The sequence below is a fragment of the Poecilia latipinna genome, unplaced genomic scaffold (assembly GCF_001443285.1).
Source record: "Poecilia latipinna isolate Pla-1442-1.1 unplaced genomic scaffold, P_latipinna-1.0 Scaffold571, whole genome shotgun sequence".
In the NCBI taxonomy this organism is placed as follows: domain Eukaryota; kingdom Metazoa; phylum Chordata; class Actinopteri; order Cyprinodontiformes; family Poeciliidae; genus Poecilia; species Poecilia latipinna.
In genome coordinates, this window is record NW_015113187.1 from 268579 (window position 1) to 295331 (window position 26753).

Here is a 26753-nt window from a genome sequence, read left to right on the forward strand (position 1 = left end):
TTTTTTTTGCTTTTTTAATGTTAAAACTATGTATTGTTTGTCTGTCTGCAGGAGCATGGCTGCCTTTGCAGGGATGTGCGACGGAGGATCGACAGAAGATGGCTGCCTAGCCGCCTCTCGAGATGACACTACCTTAAACGCACTTAACACTGTAAGTCGTCACGCAGCAGCAACTAAATGGTTGCACAGTAAAGATCTCTTAGTTGCTAAAAGTGTTTTTGCAGTTTTAGTTAGTTGTATCACTGCAGTGATGAGGCCTCTGAGACGACGGACACGCTCCCCGTTTTCCTGTCTGTGAACCCAACCTCAGAGCCGAACAATACTTTGCACATAATGAGAGATTTGTCCGTCACATTGACAATGAATGCAGGGGAATCAAGCACAACAAAGAGATTAGAATCATCATAAACAGGGGATTTATATGCCGACTCTATAAACTAGAAAATTAGCATAGCGAACAGGTCATTGTCTCTTGACCTTCTGCTCCATTTGCAATTCCAATGAGTAATGCTTGTTTGTTCTCAGAGGGAGAGCGCCGGCGCTGCCTGTTTCACCCAATTGAATGTGACAGAGTGCTTAAAGCTCCACAGCTATCGCCTCTTTTCACTGTTGCTCCTCATCCCCAGACTGGTTTTCAGGTCTTGGCAGGCATTTCCTCTGATGCTGGAGGATTTGTACTGACAAGTCCAGTCACACCTAGATGTGGAATATTTTTTTTTTGTTTTTTTCTTATCTTGCATATCAAGTTCGCATGTGATTTAGTTACAGCTCAAATATCCATCTGCAGGTTTCCTGGAACTTTGACACATTTTAGAGCCCTGCAATTACCATCTATTAGCCGGATTTCTGTGACTAACAAAGTAGCGAATGCTTGTGAAGTGGAAGAAATACGATACACACTTCTTTTTTTTTTTTTTATACAAATAAAACTCTGAAAAGTATTGCGTACATTTGTAATTCGTTCTCCTTCACCCTCATACTCAGCAGAACACCAGTATGAATCCAGCTGTTGGAAAATATTAGTGGATAAACAGACAAAAAAAACACAGTAGACAGGTCAGGAAGAAAGTTAGGATATAAAAACATTCCTCAAACTTTGCACATGTCATAAAGCCCTGCTGCAAACCAAGACATCTAAACTCACAAGTCTCATAGAGAAACAGCCATGAGGCTCATGGTAACTCTGGAGGAGCTGCAGAGATTCACAGCTCACTATAGGAAGACAACCGTCAAGTCCTGCTTGCGTTTTGCCTCAAGCCATGTAGGAGATGCAAAGGATGTTTTGATCAAATAAAACCAGAATTTAACTTTTTGTTGTACGTGCAGAACAACATATTTTGTGCTAAAATAGCCTAGTCAAAGTCTAGGCGCAAAACCAGTTGCAGAAAGTCTCCATCCAATCTGACCTGTTATGTGAAGAAGAAACGGTAAAAATGTCCGTCTGATTCTACAAAGTTTCACCTCAAAAAGGCTGACCGTTTCCAGATTTAGTGAAAAAACATCAACGTACCCTTTTGCTTCCACTTCAGTTATGCACTATTTGAAACATTAATTGTAATGTGACAAAGTAAAAAAGCATGTTTCTTTATTTTTGTGCATTTTGTTGCCTTGTTGATATAATTGTATGCTTTCTTTTCTTTGTGGTGTTTGTTTTCAGCTTCATGAGAGCAGCTACGATGCAGGCAAGGCTCTGCAGCGTCTGGTGAAGAAGCCGGTACCTAAACTGATAGAGAAGTGCTGGTCTGAGGATGAAGTGGTAAGAAAAGCTGTTTTTGTATTTTTATTTTAATGCAGATTCATCAAATGCCACTGTTTTCTTGATCCATCCACTAATAGCATCTTCAGGTCAGTGCAGCGTTTGTCTTTAGAGGGAGCTGTTGAGAGGTAACGGAGCTCTTGGCCCGGCCTCACGCGGCTTCAGCAAAAACCCTCTTTAGTTTTCCAGCTCCTCCGCGGCTTAAGAGCAGCTGCGTCCTGTTTATCACCCACAAAATAAATCTTTTTGCACGGAAGTCTGGAAAGGGAAAAGATTGGGGGCTGGTAATGTTAGCCTCCATTTGTATTTAGAAGTGAGTTTCACCGCAGCTGCCGGAGGGCTGGAATCAGAAAATGGCTGATCAAACACCACTTCATGGGTGGGAAGGAGGGAAATAAAAGCTCTGAATTACAGCATGTCAAACCGAATGAGCACTGCGGCTATGGCTTTCATGCGTCTTGACACACTGGGCTGCGTGTTTGTATACCCACTGCTTTTTAAAGATAACACCGCTGCCTGATCTGATTGTAGATCTCAGACGGCTCGGTCCCTGAGTTTATTCGTCTTTCAGGCAGTTTGTTCATTTTCCACTTTGGTGTGTTTTTGTTGATCTCAGATGTTCTCTTGTTGCATTTTTGTTCTCCCTCGCCTGCTCTTTGACAACATTAAATCACCTCTGCTCTTCTTTTGCGTGTTACCTGTATTTCTTTCCTTGCTGACACCTGGCTTTGAAAGCTGCGTGAAGGTGATCTGAGCAAGAGGTCTTAGGTTCTATTCAACATGGGAAAGAAAGGGGAACAAGCCATTCACGTAAGGCAGATGTGTCTATATTTATAACATGAGAAGAAGAAAAAAACAGCAGGGTAAAAAGTCTTATCTGTCTTACTGTCGCACACATAAATGGATGTAACAGCGTTGCACAGACCAATCAGCTGACTGATTGGTTGGTCCTGATTTCTTTAATTTTGTGTGAATTGTCGATGCAGTCTTATCCACAGATTTTATCTACCTGCTGCAAAGGTGTGAAGATCAGCCACTGTCCTCGTTTGCTCTCCCGTGACGTAGGACTTGACTGATGGATCAAGTTTAAATTTTTCAAAATATTTAAGAGCATTAGCTTGTGCAGCTAAAATAAGTTTGTAGTATTGTAGTATTATTCAATGTTTGTTTTTTTTTGTGTTTTTTTAAATTAAGATTGGAACATTAAAGGTGTATCGTGACCTCTTAACACTTGAGAGTGCCGGCTGTAAAAAAACAAAAACTAAAAAGAATCGGCAGGTTGGGCTTTTTAAAGATCGGTGATCGGCCAGAAAACTGCAATCAGTGCACCCCTAGGATGGAGTTTTCAATTTGCCACTGAGATGTTTACCAAAACCTTAAGGTTTAGTCAGATATGACGAAGGTTGCACTTTCTGAGCTTAGCATTTATAAAAAAAAAAAAGGTCAGCTTGTTGATGGCAGTACGTTGGAAACCTGTATTTCCTGGGGGATCTGATTGGAGTACTGCTTGGCATCATTTCCTCTTTTTGCACTTCTTATAATAGAGATTCTTATAATAATCATGGTGCTGTAATAATCTTTACAAAGCTGCCTGTAAGAAAAAAACAAATCCCGATCCAATTTAAAATGCAGTGAACTTTTTTTCCACTTTCTGTTATTATTCAGTGGAAGTAAGCCAGGAAACTTGTTTTCCTCCCCGACTAAAAGATCAAACAAAAACACACTGGAATAATAACGCTCCATTTCAGTGTGGATACACGACGAATCACGCATGTCAAGACTCGTCCATTAAGTCCTGTTTACATATTCGTGTGTCTGCTCCGTTACGTAAGGGCAGCCGAGGAGTCATCAGTCTGTCCAGAGTATTTTGGTTCTATTTTGGTTCCCGTTCAGGGCCCGGGTGCATTTGCATCTGTTTCTGGAGGCACTCGGCCTGCTGTTGGCGCTCCACCTGCCTGCGGAGGCAGCATCTCGACACCGACCCGTCGAGGACTGAGGCTCGCAGTGATCTGATCACCACTCGAGCCTTTTCAGCGCCGCAGCCTTGAAGGACAGGTGTAAATGTAGCCCCAACCTTGACGCACCGACAGAAGCCAAGCCCTGCTGCTCTTCATTTATTTATCAACCCTCGCTCTGCCTCTCCTCTGCTCCTATCCCCCCCCTCCTGTCTCTCCTCCAGGACTGGTGTAATTATTTCTGCCTGCGCTTTTTCACCCCATCCGATGGTTTCAGATGTGAATAAAAGTGACAGCGGGGCCGCCGAAATGACAGAATCAGCCTGTCTGCAGGGTCTCTTGTCACCCTCTTGCGTCTTTTCCTTCTCCTAACCTACGTCTCCTTCCCTCCCCTGAAGTGTAGCGTTTAAACCTGGTCTAACCTCTGAATTCACTGTTAATGTATTTAATCTCACCGCACACATAAAGATAGCTAATATAAAAGTCCTTTTCAGACCGCTCCGCAGAAACAAACACCACTGGAAAGCACTTTATTGGTCTCCTGCTCGGGAAGGAAACATTTGAGACAGTCGTCCCCTCAGCAGTTTGTCGCTCTGATGTTACTGGAGCACCTTTTGACGAGCCGTAAACCCGTCACGTTGCCTTTCCGCGGGTTCGGCGACGACTTGTAGATTACGCCAGACAAAACTCTCATGCATTATAAAATAGATAACATATAAAACCTATGAATAATTCATCAGAAACATCAAGTGTGTAGCCTAACCCTCCCTGTTGCGTTCCTGCAGTGGGCTGTTGAAGCCAGAGTGCCGTTTTTATTTAGCCACAGCAAAAGAGCAGACAATGTAATCTGTTGTTGTGGTTGGATGGAAGCTGCGTCTGACGGTCAGACATGAAGCCAGTCGTCTGTTTTTAAGACGTTACCTCAGACCTCGTCCTATTTATTATAGCCTGGGTTCATCTGCAGAACCCAACAAGTCCAACCCAGGAACAGAGAGCACATTAAATAGGAGGCAAACAGGTTGTCTCTGGTTATGTTGCCATTCGGTCCTTGCAGCGATGTTGCAAAAAGGAAACGATGTTTTACCTCCAAACAAAGTTCTGCCTGCTCATCTGTGCTTGCTATGCTTGAAACCACAGCTGGCTGCCATGTCGCTCTGCACAACTTCTGATTTTGTTTTTAGTCTTTAAAAGGAAAAGAACTGTAATGAAATCCATTTCAGCTCCAGTTTATGGCTAGCCTCAGCCCATATTAGAGTGTGAGCGTCGCATAAAGCGGAAAATCCAGTTCTGCTGACATTTATTTTGTCATTTATAAAAACTTTAATGATGGCGGTAACAGCATCATGCTGTGGGAATATTTGTGTGGAAGCTATTTATAAGAACTGTTTTGTACATCCCAAAACACTTGCAGCTGTAACTATAGCTGAACAGAGTTCTGTAAATTGATTCGGGGAAGCTGAATACAAATGATTTGTCTTTATATTATTTTTTTCAAAACATTCATCCCACTCTCTCTCTCTCTCTCTGTGTCTCTCTCTCCCTATTGTTCTTAAATCCCACTGAAAGTTGTGATCAAAACTTGACAGTAACACTGTCTGCCAGACACAACGTATTTTCAATCTCAATCTTTTTGCTCCTGGAAACCAACACGATGGCTCGTCACCTGTGGCAGCCGTCTCTAGCACTTGTTTCCAAGCGGTGCTAACCTTGCATCGGCCAACAGGAGGTGCCATACAAACAATCAGAAGCAAGCAGCAGCAGCCGCAGTCTCGCTGTGTGCCGCCACGTCGGAGACATGGGCTGATCTATGAGTGCTGCAGGGCGGGAGGTCTATTTCTCAGCCAGCTGCACTGTGCCGCGGCTTATCTCCGGCTGTGTCCGTGGCTGATGGATGACTGCACTGAGGTGCTGAGGTGGAGGGAAGAGGGTGGGTATTAAAAAAATAAAATAAAATGGAGGAGGAAAACAACAACAGAGAAGATGGACCAGCAGCCACCCAGTGGTAGAAAACGAGCATTCACAATCAGAGACGCAAAAACACACAGCAAAAAAAAAAAAAAAACCTGTCCAGCATCTCTGTTTTAATCAGTGTATTGTATCGCATTCACAGTACAGTGCCAACAAAGTTATTTTTTTTTTTTCTTTTGTGTGTGTTTTGTAACCAAGTAGCGGGCAGGATGGGTGTGTACTGGAATTTCCTGTCACCTTTTGTGTCAGTACATGCTAGAGAAAAGCAGAGGTTGTTACTTTGCTTTCCAAAGGTCGTGTTGTGAGGGCTGCCACATTTGTTATGGGGTAAATATAAACCGTTTACACTTGGCCTGCTGGACGAACCTCGGGTCTACAGAGAGCCATCTTTCTTTTAGACTCGCACTAAAAGGCCATGCCTCCCTAAACATCTGCACAGCTTTTTACAGATCTAAACATAGATCTTTTTTTGTGTCTATGCAAAGAGGATGTGGGTAGTAAAGTGTCTGTCAGTGTGGTTATTCCTATTCAAGCGTGTTGTGATTTCCTCCCTTTTACACTGTGGCTAATCTTACTACAAGCTTGACACTTGATGGAAGAAAGTGTTTGTTTTTTTCCTCTCTTTCTCTTTATTTTTGGCTCTTTTACTGAGTGTCAGCCCTTTGGGTTTGCGCACAGCAGGCTCGGTAAAGGTCATCTTTTAACAAGTCAGGTATAATGACTCCATATTGAGTGAATGTAGCTTTGTTTTTCGTCCGAAGTCCCTGCGTCACTGTTTTTGGGGAATGACATTTAGTGGGAATTATGTTCCATGTGCGAGCCTGCCCTCTGTTTGTCATCACGATACCATCTGTGTGCCTGTGTCTACATTATCTTAACCAGTTTTACAACTCCGAACAATCGGCCTTCGAGCAGGACGTATGCTTACACAATGGGCCATTGAAATATTCCCCCTTTTTTTTTTTTTTTTTTGCTTCTCGTCCTCCTTTCATACGTCTCCTCTCAAGCCTCACAATGGTGCACTGTTCGGCTCGGAGGGGAAACTCGGGGAGGGTAAAAAGCGCCAGCTCTCTGGAACACGCTCAGAGAGAGAAGCCTGTTGTTTCTGCACAGCGGATGGCCATTTGGTAGCACTTCCACCCAGCTAAAACCCCCTCGCCTCCCACCCTTGTTTCTCCGTCTCTCGGAGCCCCTCCTCTGCCTTTGTTCCCTAGCAACCGAGGGCTGGAGCAGTCGGAGCAGGGGCAGAACGATTCAGGGAGCAGATTGGCGGATGATTTATTAGCTGGGCTGGAGAGCAGTGAGCCTAGGCAGCTGAAATGGAGCCTTAAACTGGAGCCGACATGTAGAGAGGAGGGAGGGAGCCAGCAAGAAAAAGAAAACTGAAGGGAGGCGGGAGTGGGGGAGCACGCACGAAGCCCAGCTATTAAGATATGATTGGTTCGACTGGGTAAAAAGTACAGTTATGGGACATAATTAAGATGACCTGATTAGGTCAGACTACACGAGCAGGTCTAATTGATTTTCAGTAGAAAAGCTTCACTGGCTTGTGTAAAGATGTATTGAAAGAAAAATTGAAATTTTTAAACCTTGAAAAAAAAAAAAAAAAAAAGGGATCTAATAATATTTTAAGGTTTTGTGTGCCGTCTCGACTCATGACCTGAATGTTTCGCTTAACACCAAATCGGATCAACTAGAATGAAGCAAGATGTGATTTTAGCAATATCTTTTCACATACCACCACTGTTTTTCCAAGGCTTTGTAATATTTGTAGAATAATCCAGTGCAGCATGGGCGGTTCTGGACGGGGATGACAGGGGCCCCCGTAGAACTGGTCCTGTTCCCTGTACTGAAGAAATAATGCTAAATCAAGTTCTTATGGTCTCTTAAATTGTAACTATTGGGTCCCTTGGAACAATTACATTTTTACAGTCACGGTTTTACTGTGATCCACTTTTTGCTTCAGCCATTTTAAGATAAAGTCGGTTTTTGTTGGCTAGATCAAAAATACCCAATATTTTTGAGAGAAGTAGCTCTTTGACTTAATGTATTAAACAATGAACTATTGCCCTGGTTTTGTTTCATTTGGTAAATTTGGCCACTGTAGTTACAGTTTAATTAGTCCAAATATTGCATTTTTCATTCTTGTCTGATTTTAAGGCCCAAATGTCAGAAACACATTAGAACCACTTGTTTGTTTTTTTTGTAAAAAAAAACAAAAAAACAAACAAACAAAAAACTCAGTTTTTTGTGTTGGCAAATTCAGTTCATATTTTTTCAAAGCAAACTAAATGTTGGCATAGAAATGATCAAATGCAGTCTCATCTTATTAAAAATATATATCAAACAGCTCTTTCCATTTGGGTTTGTCAGAAGCTATAAACCAGGTTTTAAATTAATCTGGTGAGTAACTAGTGGTTCAGTAGTCAAAGCACTCTTGCTATTACTGGTTTAGATTTTTAGCTACAGATGAAGTAACCCCATATCTTATCATTGATGGAAGGCTATAAATTAGATGTGAAATTTCATATTTCTAACTAAAACCAGTCGGTGTATTCTCAGGGCTTAAACAGTCTGAAGTTTTTTAGGTCATGAAGTAAAAATGATGAATTGCAACCTAGACTAAATAAAAGCAGAAGCCCTTTAAGTACTGAAAGAAGTGACAAAATAGATACCTTTAGTGTGGTTAGTGACTAACATTTAGTAATGTATAGTATTCTTAGTATGTAATTTTATGTGCAGTTTAGGTTTTAAGTTGCACAAAAGCAATTAGACCAAATGAATAAGAATCTTTCAAGGAGATGTCAATGTTAGCAGCAATACTCTCACACTGTTTGTTGCCTCATTATGACATAATTCACTTTAAAATGCCCAAATAGGATCAAAGGTTTCCTGTGCTCACTTGAAAACAGTGAATTTAACCATTTAGTTTACGATGAATAATAAGCTATGAAGCAAATGCTAACTTATTCATCACTCGCGGCTAACTCTTAGCCGGTCACAGTGTTTGTCGATTTTCACATGGAGATGATTAAGTGCGAGCTAGGCCTATTAGGAAACAGTGAAATAGATCGTTAGCTTTGGGAAGCTAGAAACAGATGCTGACTTTGGTCTCGCTGGTAGCTAACAGTTAGCTTGTTGAGGTATTCCTGACGTACTTGCAGTCGATCGGTTCATTAATATTTTTTTATGAAGTTCCCAAAATGGCCGCACACAAATTACTCAAGTGTTTAAAAACTTTTTAACTTGTGTTTAGTGTTTTCAGTCAGCTTGATTATTTTTAACATTTTTTATTATAAATTCAATAGGTCTGTCTATCAGCAGTTAGTGACGATCCAAATGGTAATCTGCACTTGACCTCTTGAGTGTCTAGAGATGCTTTGTTACAGATTGCTCCATCTACTGGCTGATCAACATTAGGTTGATGCATGGAAATTGCCTGATGTCCCAAGAGACTGATGTGACGGGCCTTTTTTGTTTTAGATGTCAGCAGAACACGTGTTGCTTCTAATCAGTCCTTTTAGCGTTTGATTGTTTAGACTGCTGTAGTTTTTGTTGAGTAGTAATTTAGTTACACCCTAAAACTGAGAGCGCGTTTGTGTTAATATCTGACTTCAAATGCAAGTGCTTTGCCCCTCCTGGTTACGCTGAGCTCTTCTCCTGTGCATGTCTGTATTTTTACCCCCCTGGGTAACGGTTGTGTTTTGCAGCTGGCTGTTTTTACTTCAGTAAATTTGGCCTTTGTTCCACACCAAAGCTGGATATGTAAACAATCTGCAGTTACATAACTCACTGTGCTGGAAAGTGAACTTCATTAGAGGCTCCGTGTCTGGTTTTACTTCCCACTCATTTTCCCTTCCATCATGTCCAGGAGCTTTTTCCTCACAAATTGTGTCAGCCTTGCCTGCTTTTCCTCCCCTCTCAGGCTCGCAGCTAGTTTTACCTCTGTGTCTGCTCACCCTAAGCTGTAAATCCATTTAAAGGAGCGGCGTAGGTTCCTGTTAAAGAGGCAGCTTTTATTGATTTGTTGTTAGCAGACAGTTGTCTGTGTTTCCTCTGGTGGGAAAAGATCATGCGCCTGCTGATTTAGATGGGGCAGAAACGAGCCGAAATGAGCGCTGCGCCCAACAGGAGTCCACTTCAGGTTTTCCAGTCTGCCGCAAACCAGAGGCTCTCTTGCAGAAAGATCACATGTAAAGCCTTCCCCTTTGTAGTGGAGGAGCACAGAGTGACAAGCTATTTCTTTCTTAAGAAAAAGAATCGCTAGGCTGTCGGAGACCTTGTGGATTTGTCCCCTGATTTATTTGTTTTCCTCCTCTTTTACCTGCTGCTGGACGTGGAGGTTCGTGTGGCGCTCCCTGTGGACTTTTCCCCGCTTTTTGCCGGAGTTACTTGGTTGGAAACGGTTGGCTGAGATCACTGAAGAACGGGGCTTGCCTCTGGAGCAAGAAAGTAAATCTGTTGGTCGTCTGCTTCGCTGGTTGTGAATGTTTTCAGCCACCGCTTTTTATGGCTCGCAGTCTGTGGCTCTTAAAGGAGAATGACTGCGTTTTAGGTAGTTTGGATTTCTGGTTTTGTTTCTGCTCTTGGTGAAGTCAGGCGGCATGTTCACGTTTGCTTTTTTTTTTATTATTATTATTATTTCAGATTAGAGCCGATGTCATGAAGTGGCAACCTCTGTGTTGGTGTACTTGATTTCTTCTGACTCCTACCAGATTATTCGTGTCGATTCTAAAGATTTTAAAATTAGTGGCGTTTTCTTGATTTGTCAACTCCCAAGTTCAGGTTTTGACATTGAACTTTCCCTTTTGAGATTAACAGCCACGCACATCGTGAATGTTTCTGTATCCAGCAGTGTTTGGATAACTGTGTTTTCACAGCACATGAAACGACTAGGTTAATCTCAGAGTCTCTCCCTGCCTTACTAGTCATTTCCTCTCTCGTTTTTGCCCTGACATGGCTGTGTTTGCTCCGGAGTTTAAACGGAGCTACGGAGGTTTCTCAAACACACATCAAACCTCTGCAACCACAGACTAGAGAAACGAAAAACCTTTTTTTTTTTCTTCCTTGTTGTTGTGGTACTCAGCAGTAACTTCTTGCAGCCGCAGTTTAGCTGACTTCACTTATACTAACCTGTCTTTTTTTCTCTCTCTCTCTGTGTCTCTTTCTTTCTTCCTCTGTGAAAAAAATTGCAGAAGCGCTTCATTAAAGGGCTGAGACAGTTTGGCAAAAACTTCTTCAGGATCCGAAAGGAGCTGCTGCCCAACAAAGAAACGGTAAGATGTCTTTTTTTTAATCTTTATTATTTAGATTTTTGTTCAGCTTGAACTTTTCCAGAGTTTCCTCATTTTAAATACAGATGCACAGAAAACAAGGTGCGTCTTTTGAGCACTGCTGCTTTCCAACTACAGGCCTTGTTTTGTAATTACTAAGACCTGCATTAACAGACTCCGTGGAACAGGAAACATAAAATTGAAAATCTGCTTCAAAGACTAGACACGATCGCTGCTTGTAAAGTTGCAGCACACCGTAACCCGATTGTCCTGCATGTGTGCTGTAAACTGTAACAGTTTAGTGTCAACCTTTACAGTAGCTATCAGTTGTCTAATGCTTCCATTGTTTTATGGAATACTTGTGTGTCAAAGTTGCAAAAAAAAAAAAAAAAAAAAAGGGGGGGGCAACAAAACCCTGAAACATGAATAAATGAGATTTGTTTTTAACTTTCCGAACACTTGAGGCTCAGTGGAGGCGGCCGTTTTATCCTGTAGCTGAGCGTTTTCCATGTCACTGCCAGTGCTGTTGATTTGTGGAGGCAGTTATTTAATCTTTCTCACACTCTGTAATTGTGTTATTTGCATGTACTGGCAGCGTGGGGTGTTGCTGTTGCAATATTTCCCTCCGCTGCGTTTGGGTGAACACAAACGTCACTGTGGTAATCGTCGCTGAACAACTGTGCATGACCTCTGTCACGGTGCAGAAAAAGCTCAAATCCCGGCCCAGATAATGATTAACGACTGCTAACTTTTATTGACTGGAAGTCGTAGCAAAAACAAAACACTGTTCTGACTTTGCTCCTGGTTGCTGAAGTTTAATAATGATTACAAAGCAACGCACCGCCAACAGAATGCAAAGTTTCCGCTCTACTACAGGAGAAATTTAGAGCGGCATTCTGCATTTTCCTATAACAGAAAGCTTCACGCCTTCGAGTTGGCTGCTGGATTACTCTCTCTGAGAGAAGCCTAGATTCAGAAAACCTTGCAGACCCTGTTTAGTTGTTTTGTGCGGCTGCTCCCGCTGGAAGTGTGCCGGCACAATGCTGACACAGACATCAAAGCAAAAAAAAAAAACCCAAATTGTTTGTCATGCTTCTCATCTGCTTCATTTCCTCGTCTGCTGCAGGGCGGGGGTACAGCAGACCTCTCTGTCAAACACACAGACTTTCACACACTCAGGAACTCCTCGGTGCTTCTGTGTCACGGTTTCTTTTTATTTCTGAAGACCTAATTCAGGCCTTTTGAAAAGATGACGTCTGATTTAGGCATGGACCAGTTTCTAGTAAGAAGTTGTACTTCACAATCATGGGAATTTTTCTTTATATCGACAATATTTCCAATCAATCAGTTTTGTATTTTTTCGGTTGCAAGTATTTAAGCCTCCTTTCAGCCAGCTGACTGGCAGTGAGCAGCAACAGGTGGGGGAGGAACAGCACTGTGTTGCAAAGAAAGCTCCAGTCATGATGGCGTTTTTGTTTCAACAACAACAATTTTGCGACGAAGAATATTAGCAGCCCTGTGTCCTCAAGCCTGAATGAGAGATGCTGGAGTGACGAGTTTGATCTAGCTGGCTAAAAGAGGCATCCTAGATCTTTTCAGGAGATTCTGTTCTTTAAAAATACACCCAGGAGAGAAACCCCAGCAGATGTAGCTCCTTTCAAGAGAAAATTACACTTAAGCAGCTGATTGCATAAAATAACCAAATCTGCTCAGGCTTGCTACCTGAGCAGATAGCCTGCCTAGCTGACCAGCTAATATCAGCTTGTTGTACTTTGGTTATTTTATAAAACCAAGAAGAATATTCTGCATCATAGACACTTAAATATTACTAAATTTCTGGTCAAAATCTATTTAGCTTTTTAAAATCTCTAGTGATTTATGTGATATTACTCTAAGTATTTTTGAAAACTTGTTGTGCTTCTGTTTTATACAAAAGCTCTTTGTATATTAAAATAAAATATATTGGTGATATTTTTCCTTGGTTATTCTGACATGAAAATCTTAAGCTGAATCCTTTTATTCTTTAAGTCATTCCAGTTATTTTGAGTTTTATTTTTTAATATGTGGCTTATTGATTGGCTATAAAGGCGGTATTAATGCAGTCGAACCTGGAGGGGGAGTTCACTTGGCAGGTAGTAGACCTTACCTCAGGCCTGCCACCACAAAGCAGAGGGAGATTCATTTTCCTCCTGCACACAAAAAATAAACTGGCCTGTAAACATTTGAAAGGACGGCTGTCGTAACATGAGAAGAATGGATACAGCTTGTTTTAGATGCTAAAAACGCCGGGGTTGCTACATGGAGGATTTAAAACATTACATGATTCCGGTTATTGCGCGCTAATTCCTCAAGGAACGCTGCGTTTAATATCTGCCTGTCACTGCAGAAGGATGATATGGATTTCTGTCGGGGCTGATCTCGCGTTTTTACTCATATTTTGTTTCATAAATAGAGCAGTATGTCTCACATGCCTGCTTACTCCCGCTCTAAATCCTGGCGCGTAGCGCGGAGCTTAAAGCCCTCGGGCGGATATCCAGGGCTACGGAGGTCCGGTACAGAGTGTCTGCCCCTCGCTGCTCCTCCTCGCTCGCATTAGCCGCTCTGCCCCTGAAGCAGCACAGCTCAAACCGCCAGTGCCCAGGGGTAAGCGCCCAGCGCTGTGTAAACACACCAGGCCTGACTAGCAGTGAGGAATGCCTTATATAAAGTCACAGCAAGGCCCAGCGGGGGGAAGTGGGTGTGCCGTCTGACCGTCTGCAAGCTAGCTGTGCTGCCACCATTTCCTTCACTCCTGAGAGGACGTCATGGAGCACGAGCTGGCCGAGTCCACTGTTTGAACAGCTCAGATATGCTAAAATGGCAGATTAGAGATCAACTCTGCGGCTGATTTTTTTTTTTTTTTTTTTTTTTACTGGAGAGGTTTTCAGGAAAAATGTTGTTTGGGGATGGAGGGAGGGAGGAAGGGGGGTCAACAGACTGTATTTGCTAAACAGAGCTGTATCAGCTTCAGCTTTGTTTGCAGTGCAGCTCAACACAGAAATGGACAGGCCAAAACTTCCAGAGATTAAAGAGGGAAAAACCAACATCCTATAAATCATACACACAAAAATATATAAATTAATTATTTAGACGTTTAGGACACACAAACGCATCTCTAACCTTACTGTTTTGACAGATGAAACAATTTTCAGAGCTCAGTCACTCGTTTCTTTTCACCTCACAGAAATTGGAAAGTTAAATACGCTTCGCTGACCAAAAATACGATTGCAATAACATCTCATGCTTGAAACTGTGCTCAGTTTTTCTTTGTGTCCTGAGAGATTTTAAACGGCATGAAAGCGCAATTTATTAACTTGATACACTCTTAAGTGTATTATAAAGTTTATTTATAGACTGTAAACCTGATGAGCAAGAGAACAGAGAGCAACTATAATCTAATAAACCCAGTGAAGTCGCATAAAATGTTTACAAGCTTAGAGCAAAAGCTGTATGTTTGTATTTTTATCAACTAGTTCTTTTATATCATTATTCCTGCTGTGTGTGGTTGGTGCTGCTGAGGAAAGAAGACTCAACGTGGAAGATGACCAATGGCTGCTCAAAGCAGGATGGTTGGAAAATATATTTTCAGTCCTGTTTATATATTCTATTATTTTCCATATTTTGGTTCTCAAGGTAAATCAGAGCCAAGAGAAGGAGGTCAAAGCTTTACAAGAAACTCAAGAGTCAAACACAAACATTTGGATTAGTCCGTTCGTTCGGGTGTCATCCAGTGGCAGCAGGAGATGAACGTTGGCGTCCCCACATATTGAATCAACAAGACCTATCAAAACCGAGACGCAAGATAGCATTAGCTTGCTACTTAAAGAAAATGCCTCCAAGACAAAGGTCCGCAGCAGAAACAAATAAAATGTCCTCCAACTTAAACGTTTTTGCTGGATATGTCTTGTTAGTTGATATAAACCACAAACAAGTAAAGTGATGCAGAATATTCAATCTGAAAGTTATTTAAACCAACCTGTTTTCTTACTCTTACCATTGTTTTTTCTCTCTAGTTTTACAGAAATGCAAAATTATGAACCTAACATAATTATTTTTATTTTAAAGGGAGTAAAACTATGCTTAATCCGTTAATTTTACGACAAAAGGATTGTGTTTCTTGCTTTATTACCTACCAGGTTTTAAAAAAAAAAAAAAGCCCATAAAGCTGTGCAAACTGACAACTGGTAAAGCCACAATCAGATTAAAAGCAACTAAAACGCACTTTTGGATCCTACACCACAGGAAGGTGATTGAATTAGCCTCCGCTAGATTATCTTTACGCGTTTCCGCTTGGATTGTTAGCATTCAGAAACGTTGCCATTAACCTCTTGGTTTTCAGCACGGACCTCGTCTGTGCTTGTGATCTTTATTATTATTATTATTGTTTTTACCTCATCTTGATCTTTTAGCTCTCAGATCAACCAGAAGGTGACGTGCCGAGCCTCTCTCTCGTTTCCTCTCGTCTCTGTGTGTAGAAGCGGCGCTCTGTCCCCTCCAGCTGCTGTCATCTGCAAGACGGCCAACAGGAGAGCGCCGCTCTCAACACAACCTCACAGCAGATGTTTGCCCTGGTACAATCTGTACAAACGTCAAATTGATTAAATTGCCTTGTCCTTAGCCCAGCGGTCCCAACCTCGGGGGGCGGATAGGTGTGATTATAAATATTTAGGTTAAAACATTAATTAAAGCTGCTGCAAAATTACGGTGGCCTGGTGGGTTTGACAGCAGATGAGAGAACAGGACCGGCGCTTGGCCAGTGGGTTGGTGTGTTTAGGTAGTAATGTTGCTGTCAGCTGAGATAAACCCAACCAGCATATATTGATGTTCTTTTAACAGGCGGCTCGGCACAGCTGAATGGAGGCAGATTAATAGAAGGCGCTCGCTGTGTAATTGAGTCTTTGGTAGGCTACGTGTTGTGTGGGCTTTGCAGACTGGCTTATCAGCAGAACACGCCGGACCGAGCGAGCTTCCAGTGCAAAGGCGCTGCTGCCTTCCACTCTGCTTTCACTGGGAAAAGCGCTTACAGCAGGAGAAACACGAGTGCTGATTCTTCATCCTGTGCATCCCTGACCTGTGAAAGCCGAGCTCATTCAGTCGCCCCGTTGCAGAAAGGCGCTGCGCAGCAGGGCCGTCGCTGGCTGTTTAACCATTTTCCACATGCAGAGATCCTCCTCCACGCTCGACCTCATCGCTTTGCTTTGTTTGGACTTTTTAATGACTAAAACACTGTTTCTGTCTGATTTTACACATAATTAGCCTCTAAATGTTGAGCCTTTCTTTAAAAAGAATTATTTGTTAAGAAATAAAGGCAATTTAAAGAGCAGTTGAGCCATTTTGTAAAGGTTAACCCAAAGCCACCACGTTTTATAAGGTGTTTCATTCTTTTATTGATTTATAACATGTTTTTTTTTAACTAGTTTGTGTGCCAAGTTAAATTATTAAAATGGAAAATCCCAATCCAATTTGTAAGAGTTAAATTGTTAACATTTATGGAACCTCTGTATAGTAAGATTCCTCTTGTAAATGGCAAAAAAAAAAAAAAATAGCTTAGATATGTTATTAATCAATGTGGAAACACTTTGAGAGAGAAAACACTGACCAGGTTTCTGCCAAATAGTGAGGTGAGTCTGTATACATATTTCATCTAGATACAAATAGGTGAACATATTCCAGTAAGTCTGTGATGTTGATGTTTTTTCTGCTTTGAGTTTGTTTAAAATCTAGAGCCCCAAATGGCAACTAGTTGATCCAGATACTATGTGCCTGAAGCCAGAATTGAATCAGCTTTGAATTTTACAGAAAACTAAATAATCACAAGATTATCCTCCATTATTTGGCATTTATCTAATGAAGAAAAGTGCATCAGAGTACATGCTGCTGAAACATGCGTTCATAGACCAACAGTGGTAGTGAAGTCATTAGTGTTGATCCGTTTTCTTAGTTTCCACCTGTGACACATTTCTCACATAGTAGTTACATATTTTCAGTTTCTATTAATGGAATCTGATGATCTCCAGATAACATTTCAAATCTGATTGTGTTTTTTTGGTTTTTGCTTTAATTAATGCAGCTAAACTAATGTTTCCTACTTATTTAAACTTTATTTCCTTAAGATTCATAGAAATCAAAGGTTTTTGGGCAGAATACGTTGATGCATAAAAGGGGGGTAACTGAACTCTTTGTTGTATTCAAAACTCAGAAAACCTGTTGCACATCTTTTTCTTTTTTGTGGGTTGTCCTAATAACAAGCAAAAACCAGAATCGGCAGGTTAGACTTCCGGAGAACCAGACATTGGCGTAAGCCAAGAAAAGGCTGATCGGTTTCTCTCCACTAAAATGTTTCTGTAATCCCCTCGGAGTTGAATTCGTGCCTCCTCGACTCTGTAAGCACGCAGCACGGTTCCTCCAACATTAGCTCGAAGGTGATGGAAGTCAGCGCGCCCTCCAAAACGAAACGCTGTACGGCTGCCGTAGCTGTTGAGGAATTCAAGGTCCATGGGTCAAGCGCATATATAATAAACCGCGGTTTGATTTAGTTTGGAAATACTTCCCCCTAACCTGCCTGAAATGAATCAGGAAGCAATCTGCCCTCCTCCGTGTGAAGGCTGAGGAGGAAACGGGAGGAGCTCCGCTTCACACTCCTCTAATGGATGTTTACACAACTCACCGTCGGCCAGCAGAGCCCAGAAACGATGTCCCAGTGCTCTCCGTTCCCTCCTACCGCCTGAAATATTTATCACGCATTTTTACTTGCTGAATTAGCCTCGGTAAGTAAAAACCGATCGGCTTTCAGCCTTGATCGTCTATTGTAATCCACTGCTGGCTCGTTCCTCCTCCTCGTCTCTTCCCGGCTTCGGACTCGGCCCTCCCCCTCGTCGCCTCTTCCCCTGAACACTTCTCCTTCCCCTGCCAGCAACAGCCTTAACCGTTTGGCTCCGTGTCAAAGCAGGGGCCTTTTGTGGCTCTGTCACAAATCTGCCAGGAAAAACAGAAACCATCTGTCCGGGCCTGGGCCTGAGAGCGGATGAGGGTGTAAACACACGAGTTTAACCCTCGCCCTCCGCCCTGCCAGCGCACACTGGACCACCTAGACCAGCGCAGGATCACGGACTCCAGCTCCTCCACAGGTCCTACTGGCAATTAGGCTGCAGCCGAAATTACTGCAGTAGTTAATTATATTTAGTTTAAATCATGTCAGGGTGATAAAGCATCCGTTATAACTTGTTGACCTCAGTTTCTGCATCACGTAACGTATTGTAATGCTAGTTGTTAAAAGCTGTTTTGTGTATGTATAATGAGCTTATAAATAAAACTTGATAATGTTTTATTTATAAAATGTTGCCGTGTTTGCACCCTTATAAGGACAGATATTTGACACGGAGAAAAAATAAATAAATCCTATTTTTTAATCACGTATGGTAGCTTTGGTTCATGTGGTTCATTGACGACCGCTCCTGATCTGTTGTATATCGGTTATAGCCGTAGCACATGGCTAATTAGCATATCAGTACATCTGCGCATCGCTGAAGCCGTTTCAGAGCCGCTGCGTCTAGATTAATTATGTCAGCTGTCATAGATGGCAGCACATGAATTCAACATGTGTTAACTCATCAGGAATATAAAACCAGTGAAATACGGTCCAACTGGTGGAGACTGCGGCACAACGGCAGGTTTTTGTTTTACTGCAAATCCCAAGGCTGAAATCTGTGTTTTATGGAACAAAACGGCGCCGTTTATAATGCCTGTACACAACAATTATTGAGAGTTGCTGTTTGAAAACATAATTAGAGCCGTTTGCCGCTCTGTTTCTGACCAGTGACTTGAATTTGTTCTAGACGGCAAAGAAAAATCTATATGTGGAAATTCCTAATTTGAAGAATGTGTTGAGAAATATATTACGAGTAATCATAAATTGATTCCTGGTAGAGATGTGGAGAACCTGTAAGAAAATCTCTGATGTATTATAATATAAATACTGAACTATCAGATGTTTTGTGTATCTCTGTTCTGTTAAATACTATTAAACTTTCAGCCTCTACCTCTCATGGAAACGTGTAAAAGCTCTTTTGGAAATCTGTGAGGAACCGGAAATGTCTGTCAACAAGTTGACAGATAGCAGCTGACCGAGTGCAACAAGAGAGGCGTGTGAGCTGCAGAGTTTCACTTTTATGCCAGCAAGTCCATTAGTAAGAGCGAATAATTGTTTCAAAGTTTTAAATGAAAGTAGTTCATGTTAAAAATGTTTCAGAAAAAGTCATAGATGGCCATTCCTGAATTCAAGAAAACATTTTCCTCGCTAATATCGAAGAAATTGTATAATTTGAAAAGCCCAGACCTGCTTCCTAGCCGTCCCAGAACTTTGATAAAATGTTTTAGCACATGGTCTCCAACTTTAAATCTATTTCACACTCTTGTATTTGTGTGCAGCGTCCTATTTTAAGTGGCAATAACTGCCCTGGAAGCTCTGAGTGTCGTGATAAGAGGGGTAAGCCCTTTGCTTGTCGGATAATCCAGCAGCCAGAAAGCTCCTGCCGATGGAAGCCGTCTAAAAGGTCTTATAATGCTGAGCTTATGTTGTCACTATCTCATGTTCTGCAGAGCAGCAACAGCAAGGTCTGTGCCGTCGCACAGCGACTCGGCGGAGTCTGAGAAAATTATTAAGCGAAAGCCACGACATGTCGAGGTTTTCGCTCAAATACCTTCGTAATTTTGGTAACCAGATTCACGTGAACGTGGTTCATGGCGTTTTCAGCTTTTCTGGTACTAATTTCGCTTTTAAGCGCCTAACTGGCGGCCCAGACGTCCGATCGCGGGGGCAGAAACAGAAGGTAATGAAAGTTAAAGTGCTGCTGGGGGCCTGCGGCAGCATGACAAAGTGTGTTTGATGGAAAAAAGCACACAGTCGGAGTGAGAGACGCGACTGATGTGGCTTCAGAGGGCCTAAATTTGACATGCAGGCAGCCTGAGAGGTAATCTGTCTGTCTCCCTTTGACACTAATTTACAGCGCAAAGCTTCCCTCAGCCGCAGTAATGCCGTGTTCGTCTTCAGCTGCTTTTATCTCGCATATTGTGGAACTTGGCTGCATGTTGAACCCGTTATGTCTCACGATCAATCTCCTTTGTTTACAGTGACTCATTGGAAGTGGTTGTTTTTGAACCGCACAGAGAGGATTATCTTTCTGGCTTTTACTCCACTTTAGCCGTCCTTCCTCATCAGAAACGGCACTTGGTTGCTTAAATTCATCCAGACGTTATTAATCCGCCTCCTTTGTAGCTCGGTTTTCATTTCCATGCAGCTGCAGCGGCTCATCAGTGCACCTGTTAATTCTCTTTCAAAAGCCCGAGTTAATGTTTTCATTAGGCTCGCCCTAATGTAATGGTACTTGACACAGTGCAAGTGATGGAGAGCCAGGGTGACCTTTCCCCGTGTCTGCCAAGCTGGTGCTGAGGCCGTGTGGTTGTCAGCTCGCAGCGAGGAGGCAGCGGAGCACCGCTGAGAACAGTCATTAAGCACAGAGCAAAGCCAGCGCGCGGCACCGCTCCACACTTTTGATCTGCACATTTCAATTAGATTTCACATCAGGATGCCTGCTTTCCCTCAGTTTGCACCTGCGGCCTGCCTTTCCAGCTGGCCCCGGCCAGGTTGAGGAGGGAGGCGCACAGGAAACGACCCGCGCGCCCCGCAACCGCCTGAAATGGATGCACAAACAGCACGGCTTTCAGGGAATTATCTTTAACTTCCCTGCTTTTATGGAGTGAGAGCAGGAAGTCCATGTTGTTTTGAGTTGCCTGTTCATTTTATTTATCCAAGATAGTTTCTTTTTTATTCATGCAAATTTTGCAAGTGGAATTGGCCCAACTTTTCAAGATGGCCTCCGTCTTCAGCTGGTTTCGTACACAAGCTAATGTGGTAATTGATCCAACTCGAAGATGGACAAATATTTGTTTCCAGGCCTTATTCCTTATCCGATTTTCTGAAAGTTTAATCAGTTTCTCCAGTCACTTGTCCATCCATCTGTCATTGTCAGTCTGTCCATCCATCTGTCTATCCATTTATTTTTTATCCATGCATTTGGATAACATTTCATCTGTTATTATTCAGCAATCTGTCCATTATTCAGCAATACGTACATCAGTTTGTTCATCATGTGTCCATGCATTCAACCAATTATTTATTAAAACATGTGGTTGTCCATCCATCCTAAGTATCTTTCCAGTGGCATTGAACGATAAATTGCCCCAGAAGTTTTTTTTTATATAGGATGATATTTTTGTTTTTAGACCATTTTCAAGTAATGTAGTGGTTGTGGCCTAATAAAGCAAACACACTCTGTAAAAGATCAATAATTTCGCATTGGAACTGGAAGACATTTTAAATATCCAAAATAAATAAACAAAACACTCCCCAAAAAAACAAATAAAACGGATACTAAAGACCCTGGAAACAAAATTGCTTTTCAAAAAAAGGGGCTAGTAGAGACCAATGCACTAACTACACTGAAGCCTTTTCTCATCGAGTCTTTGGTAGAAAAAGAGAGACGTGAGAAAACCAATCATCCTAATGGAAATGATCAACCTCGTTTTAATTTATCATGCAATTAATTGATTTATTGCTTATTGTACCAGCTTCAGTCCTGCCACTGTTTAAATATCTGCTAGAGCATCTTCATACGTCATCAGCATAGAGAACCAGTCTGGAGTTTGGTGGAGATGTGAAGGAAACTCTTGCATGTGTTTTGCAGCACCGTGATTTCCTCTGAAATTGGAGCAGGTTCCTCTAGACCCCAACGCACTTCAGTAAATACTTTCCAGTGCTGCTTTGCCTGATAAAATGGGAGTCCCTACTGTTTCTGGTAGATATGAATTCCCCCATAAGAACCACATGAAGGGAGATCTCATTAACAGGTCTAAATCCCACTGAGTTGAGCATCATCTACCAATCAAAGCAGCAATTCAGTAAAACCAAGCTTGCTCCATAATGTTGAACCTAAATGACTTGTTGAAATAAAAATACAAAATAAAAAAAGCTGCTTTCTTGTATTTTCACAGCCAACAACTACCCGCCTCAAGCAGACTTCTTTGATGATAAGGAATTAAAGCAGCTGCAGCCCTTTTGTTTCCTTTTAGTCCAACGTACAATGCTTCTGAACAGCTGTCTTTGTGTTGGTTAAATACGTTTATAAACATTAATTTTTTAACCAAACTGGTTTTCCCAGCTCTTTGTTTTTGGCCAAAAAAAATTTTTTTTTACAGACGACGTGGCGCTATTGCTGAGAAGCCGTTAATGCATTTCAGAGCGCAACTGGCTGACTAATTTATGTCAAGTTTTGCAGCTGAAGCGGGAAGGAAAACAGTCAATAGCCATTAAACCCGGGGAGCTTTGTCGAACAGCAGTTTAACAGACCGCCGCCTGTAGATGGCTGCCCTCTGGGCTTTAAAGATTACAGGTGACTTACTGCTCACTAAACAGTCACACAGCATGACTTCATGAATTTGTCATCCAGATATTTCCACTAGTTAGTTTACGGTCGGTAGGAAAGGTTGCTTTAACTACTTCACACCTCACTTTCCAAAGCTTGTTATGCGTTATTGCGATATTGCAAAGCAGATGTTAATATGCAGCAAAGTGCTTTCCGATCCATGATTGCATGTGTAAATGTTTCAGTCGGGTATTGATTTCCTGGCAGCCTTTTGTGCGTGGGATTTATCCGCCCGGCTCGCTGGCAAGTGCACCCCACCGAATGTTTGATTAAAGTTCAATTGACTCTTCCAGCGAAGGGGCGAGGAGCCATTTCACTCCCTATTTGTAGCGCCAAAGCGCTGCCTGACATGTTCTTTTGTTCCCATTCAACCTCCTGCCACCCAGGCAGCCACCAAAGCACTGATCCTAATATCCCCGCATTCAGCGAGCCTCCTTGCTTAATCCAGGGACAGACAGGGCTGCAGCACAAACACGCCTCAGGCACCTACAAATCCCGACATGGACTGACCTGCGCCGCAGCCCCTCGCTCCCAAACGCTGTGTAGACCGTAGATTTAGTTGACGCAGATTCTTTAGCAAGTCGACTCAAAACGTTGTTTTTGATCCAGACACCTTTATGCAGCCAAAACACACAATGCCTGAGCCACTCTTTTGATGGTATTAACTGCTCTCTTTTCAGGGGGAGTTGATTACTTTCTACTATTATTGGAAGAAGACACCGGAGGCAGCCAGCTGCCGAGCCCACAGGAGACACCGCCGCCAGCCTGTCTTCCGCCGCATCAAAACACGAACCGCTTCGACTCCTGTCAACACCCCCTCACGCCCGCCCTCAAGCGAGTTCTGTGCGTACACACACACACACACACACACCCCAGTTACTCTCCCTCGCAAAAGTATTCACACCCCCTTGAAATCTTGTTCGTTTGTCAGGTCGCAGCCACAGTCTTCAGGATGTTTCAATAGGATTTTATGTGATAGGCAATGTGGATAAGGGTAGACCAAAGCGGAAGGAAGAAAATTATTTTCCACAAATAAGAATCTGAGTTTATGTTCAGATTCTTACTTTACTCTTAAGCTTTTACTAACATATATAAAATTATTTTCAGCCGATTGCCTGCATGAGTCACCTAATTAGTAAACGGAGCCAACCTGTGTAATTTATTTATTATCAGTATAAATTGTTGCTCTATCATAATAAAATAATTAAAATGGTATGAAACAACTGCCCACTTAAACTGACAAGTCAGGAGGTGGAGAAATAATCAGAGTAGCAGTCAAGAGGCCCTTTTTTAATTTTTTTTTTTTTTTTTTTTTGCTTATTTGGTATGGACAAGAAATGTACATCAAGACAATCCTATACCTTCATCATAGTGTTTATAGAAAAGGCTAATATACAACAGCCGAAACCTACAAGGACTTTTAACAGGTGATTTCAATGAAAAGTTGAGGTCAGCAGTAAACATAATAAAATAATCAAAAATAGATATAGAACAATGTATTTAAAATGACTAAATTGAAGCAATTACAACTTTAATCAACTTTAAAACTCTGGAGGAAGTGCAGAGATTCACAGCTTGGTTGGAAGAATATGTTGAAACCATTAGTAAAGATAGTTAAGCAGAGTAAATATATTCCTAAAAGTAGCCCCCTGCCCCCCAAAACAAGATACCCAAATAGAAGTTACTGAGTAAATGTAACAAGTCAATACCCAACTCTGACGGTGGCACAGTCCAGCTGTGGGGAAGCTGTTTGTTTAGCACCAACAGGCGTGTTGTAGTTTTTATATCTAAGCATATTCCTGTGTTGTGATCAGTTTAGAGCTAAATTCAGTTGAGAATCTTCATAAAGCATCTATGAACATTACTATTCACTGATGCCTCCAAGCAATCTGGAACTCTTACCAGGAAGAACAGCAGAATATTCCAGTCTGTAAACACGCAGAGCTTGTAGAGACATACCCCAAACGACTTGCAGCTGAAACGGCAGCTGGAGGTGGATCTACATGGTAAATGCAAACGCACACCACAGCATCCTCTTCCTTTCACTTCACGATTATGCCCTACTTGTTGTGTGTGCGTTGCACATAAACCAACAGTTGCACACGCTGAAGCATTGCGGCCGTCGAGGCGTGTGAATACTTTTGAATGTGGCAGGATTACATTGAGACGAATGCCTATCCTGGATGATCCGGTGTGAAAATGTGGTGCATTTGTCTCTCTTCCAGTGGACCTGAGCTCTGCCAGCGAAGATGACTTTGACAGTGAAGACAGCGAACAGGAGCTGAAGGGCTACGCCTGCCGCCACTGCTTCACCACCAGTAAGCAAACCACACGAAACCGCTTCGGCACACTGCTCATCATTTGGACTCGGCTTGCTATTCCTGGTCTGTCCCGGGATCCGTGTGATCCCGCCCCAACACAGTGCCGTGTGACAGATGGGCATCAGAGGATGTCAGGACTAATTTGATCAAATCAGACATGAGCCCACAGCTCGTTCACTCTCTCCACCTCATTATCCTTCCCTCTTTTTTTTTTTTTTTTTTTTTCCACCCAGCCGGCTCCCAGAACCGGGCTGCCAGCTGAACAGTCTAAGGTTGCCATCACACGGGTGGCTAATACGTCTCGCCTCACCTTGTTAACACAGAATAATAAATCACTGACAATTTAGGTGCAAGGTATAGCACTGGAAATGTAAAGTCAGACGTTGCTCAAGGCGCTTCTTTGTGTTCTGTAGTTGTCGGTTTATTGCAGTGTGTTGTTTATTCCTTTTGCCCCCCTCCCACCCCCAGTGAGAGTGTCTTATTTCACAACTGTAAATGGCTTTCCTCAGCCTCCAAGGACTGGCACCACGGGGGCCGGGAGAACATCTTGCTGTGCACCGACTGCCGCATCCACTTCAAGAAGTACGGGGAGCTGCCCCCCATCGAGAAGCCCGTGGACCCGCCACCATTTATGTTCAAACCCGTCAAAGAGGAAGAGGATGGCCTCGGCGGGAAGCATAGCATGAGGACTCGACGGAACCGAGGCTCGGTGCGCCAACACTCGCTCCCCACACCCATCCATCTATTCTCACCTTCACGAAACAAATCCTCTGGCTGTTCCCCCGGAGAAATGAGCAGCTAGACTACAGGGCCTGTTGACAATAAATAAATAGTACAGGAAAAGAGCTTTTTATTATATTCAGAGTTTTGTGCAGTCTGGAAATGTATGGATATTAATTTATAGGGGACTTATGCAAAATTCACTTTTTGCCCATTTATGTACGTCAGCTGCTTGTAAAAGCAGCCCAGGTGCTTAAAAAAAACAATCCAGCTGTTTTTGACATTAAGTTAATGCCTTTTTTGGTGTCTGGAAAATGAGGTGTTATAAAAACCTCTGTGTTGTTTAGTCACAAACGACAGGCACTGTGCTGTTACCTAGCAACTCCAGCCGAGCCCCGCCCATCACCTAGCAGTCACTTTTACCATTGTTTTCTCTGTACAATGGCTGCTAGGAAAGAACAGTTTGGATGTTAACTTACCATCCAGAAACCACTTGCTGCATTCTTGTTGGTAGCGCAGGAGGCTCCACTTCTGCTTTTCAGATATGTACAGTTGTATAACTGTGCATCTGTTTGCAGCCATTTTCACGTGCGAGTGTAGTCGGCTACCAGCAGCTTATTTTAATTTGAAAATGTAACGAACATGTTTCGTATGGTGCATATCCTAACCTGTTCAAAGAATTATAATAGGTAAATATGAAAAAAATAATGCAGGCTTGAGCAATTTTTTGTATTTTCAGACTTTATTCCATTTTTCACTGTCTGAGGGCAGTATTTTTCTACCCATCCATGCATCCATCAATTATTTTATTCATTCAGCTTTACTGTCTTGGATTTTTACAGGTCCATTCTATATAGAAATTTACACAAATCTGTACGTTTCTAGGGAACTATAATGTTTATCTTTGCTAGTGTGAGTCTGGAGTGATTTTGAGTTTGGGACATAAAAATCTGTAAGAAGTCAGCTTTTGATGTTGTTGTACGTGGAGGCCTAACACCCTTTGTCTCGACTCTGATGACAGATGTCAACGCTACGCAGTGGTCGCAAGAAGCAGACAGTCAGTCCCGATGGCCGAGCCTCACCTACCAACGAGGATCTGCGCTCCAGCGGCCGCACTTCGCCGAGCGCAGCGAGTACTGACAGCACCGACAGCAAGACAGACTCCATGAAGAAGACAAGCAAGGTAAACGTCACACAGATGCATCAAGAAAGCCTTTTTGCTCTGCAACTGCTTGCACTGT

General features: G+C 42.5%; 1 protein-coding gene across 4 annotated transcripts in view; it reads left to right on the plus strand.

Moving 5' to 3' along the window:
• rerea (arginine-glutamic acid dipeptide (RE) repeats a) overlaps nucleotides 1-26753 on the plus strand; it is a 210382-nt gene that overhangs the window by 174823 nt on the left and 8806 nt on the right. For all 4 annotated transcript variants that reach the window (XM_015041844.1, XM_015041843.1, XM_015041842.1 and 1 more), the window contains 7 exons: nucleotides 52-151; nucleotides 1658-1756; nucleotides 10875-10955; nucleotides 23152-23314; nucleotides 24697-24789; nucleotides 25302-25501; nucleotides 26534-26695. In XM_015041844.1, the coding sequence (XP_014897330.1) occupies nucleotides 52-151; nucleotides 1658-1756; nucleotides 10875-10955; nucleotides 23152-23314; nucleotides 24697-24789; nucleotides 25302-25501; nucleotides 26534-26695 (898 nt within the window). The remainder of the gene's footprint in view (nucleotides 1-51; nucleotides 152-1657; nucleotides 1757-10874; nucleotides 10956-23151; nucleotides 23315-24696; nucleotides 24790-25301; nucleotides 25502-26533; nucleotides 26696-26753) is intronic.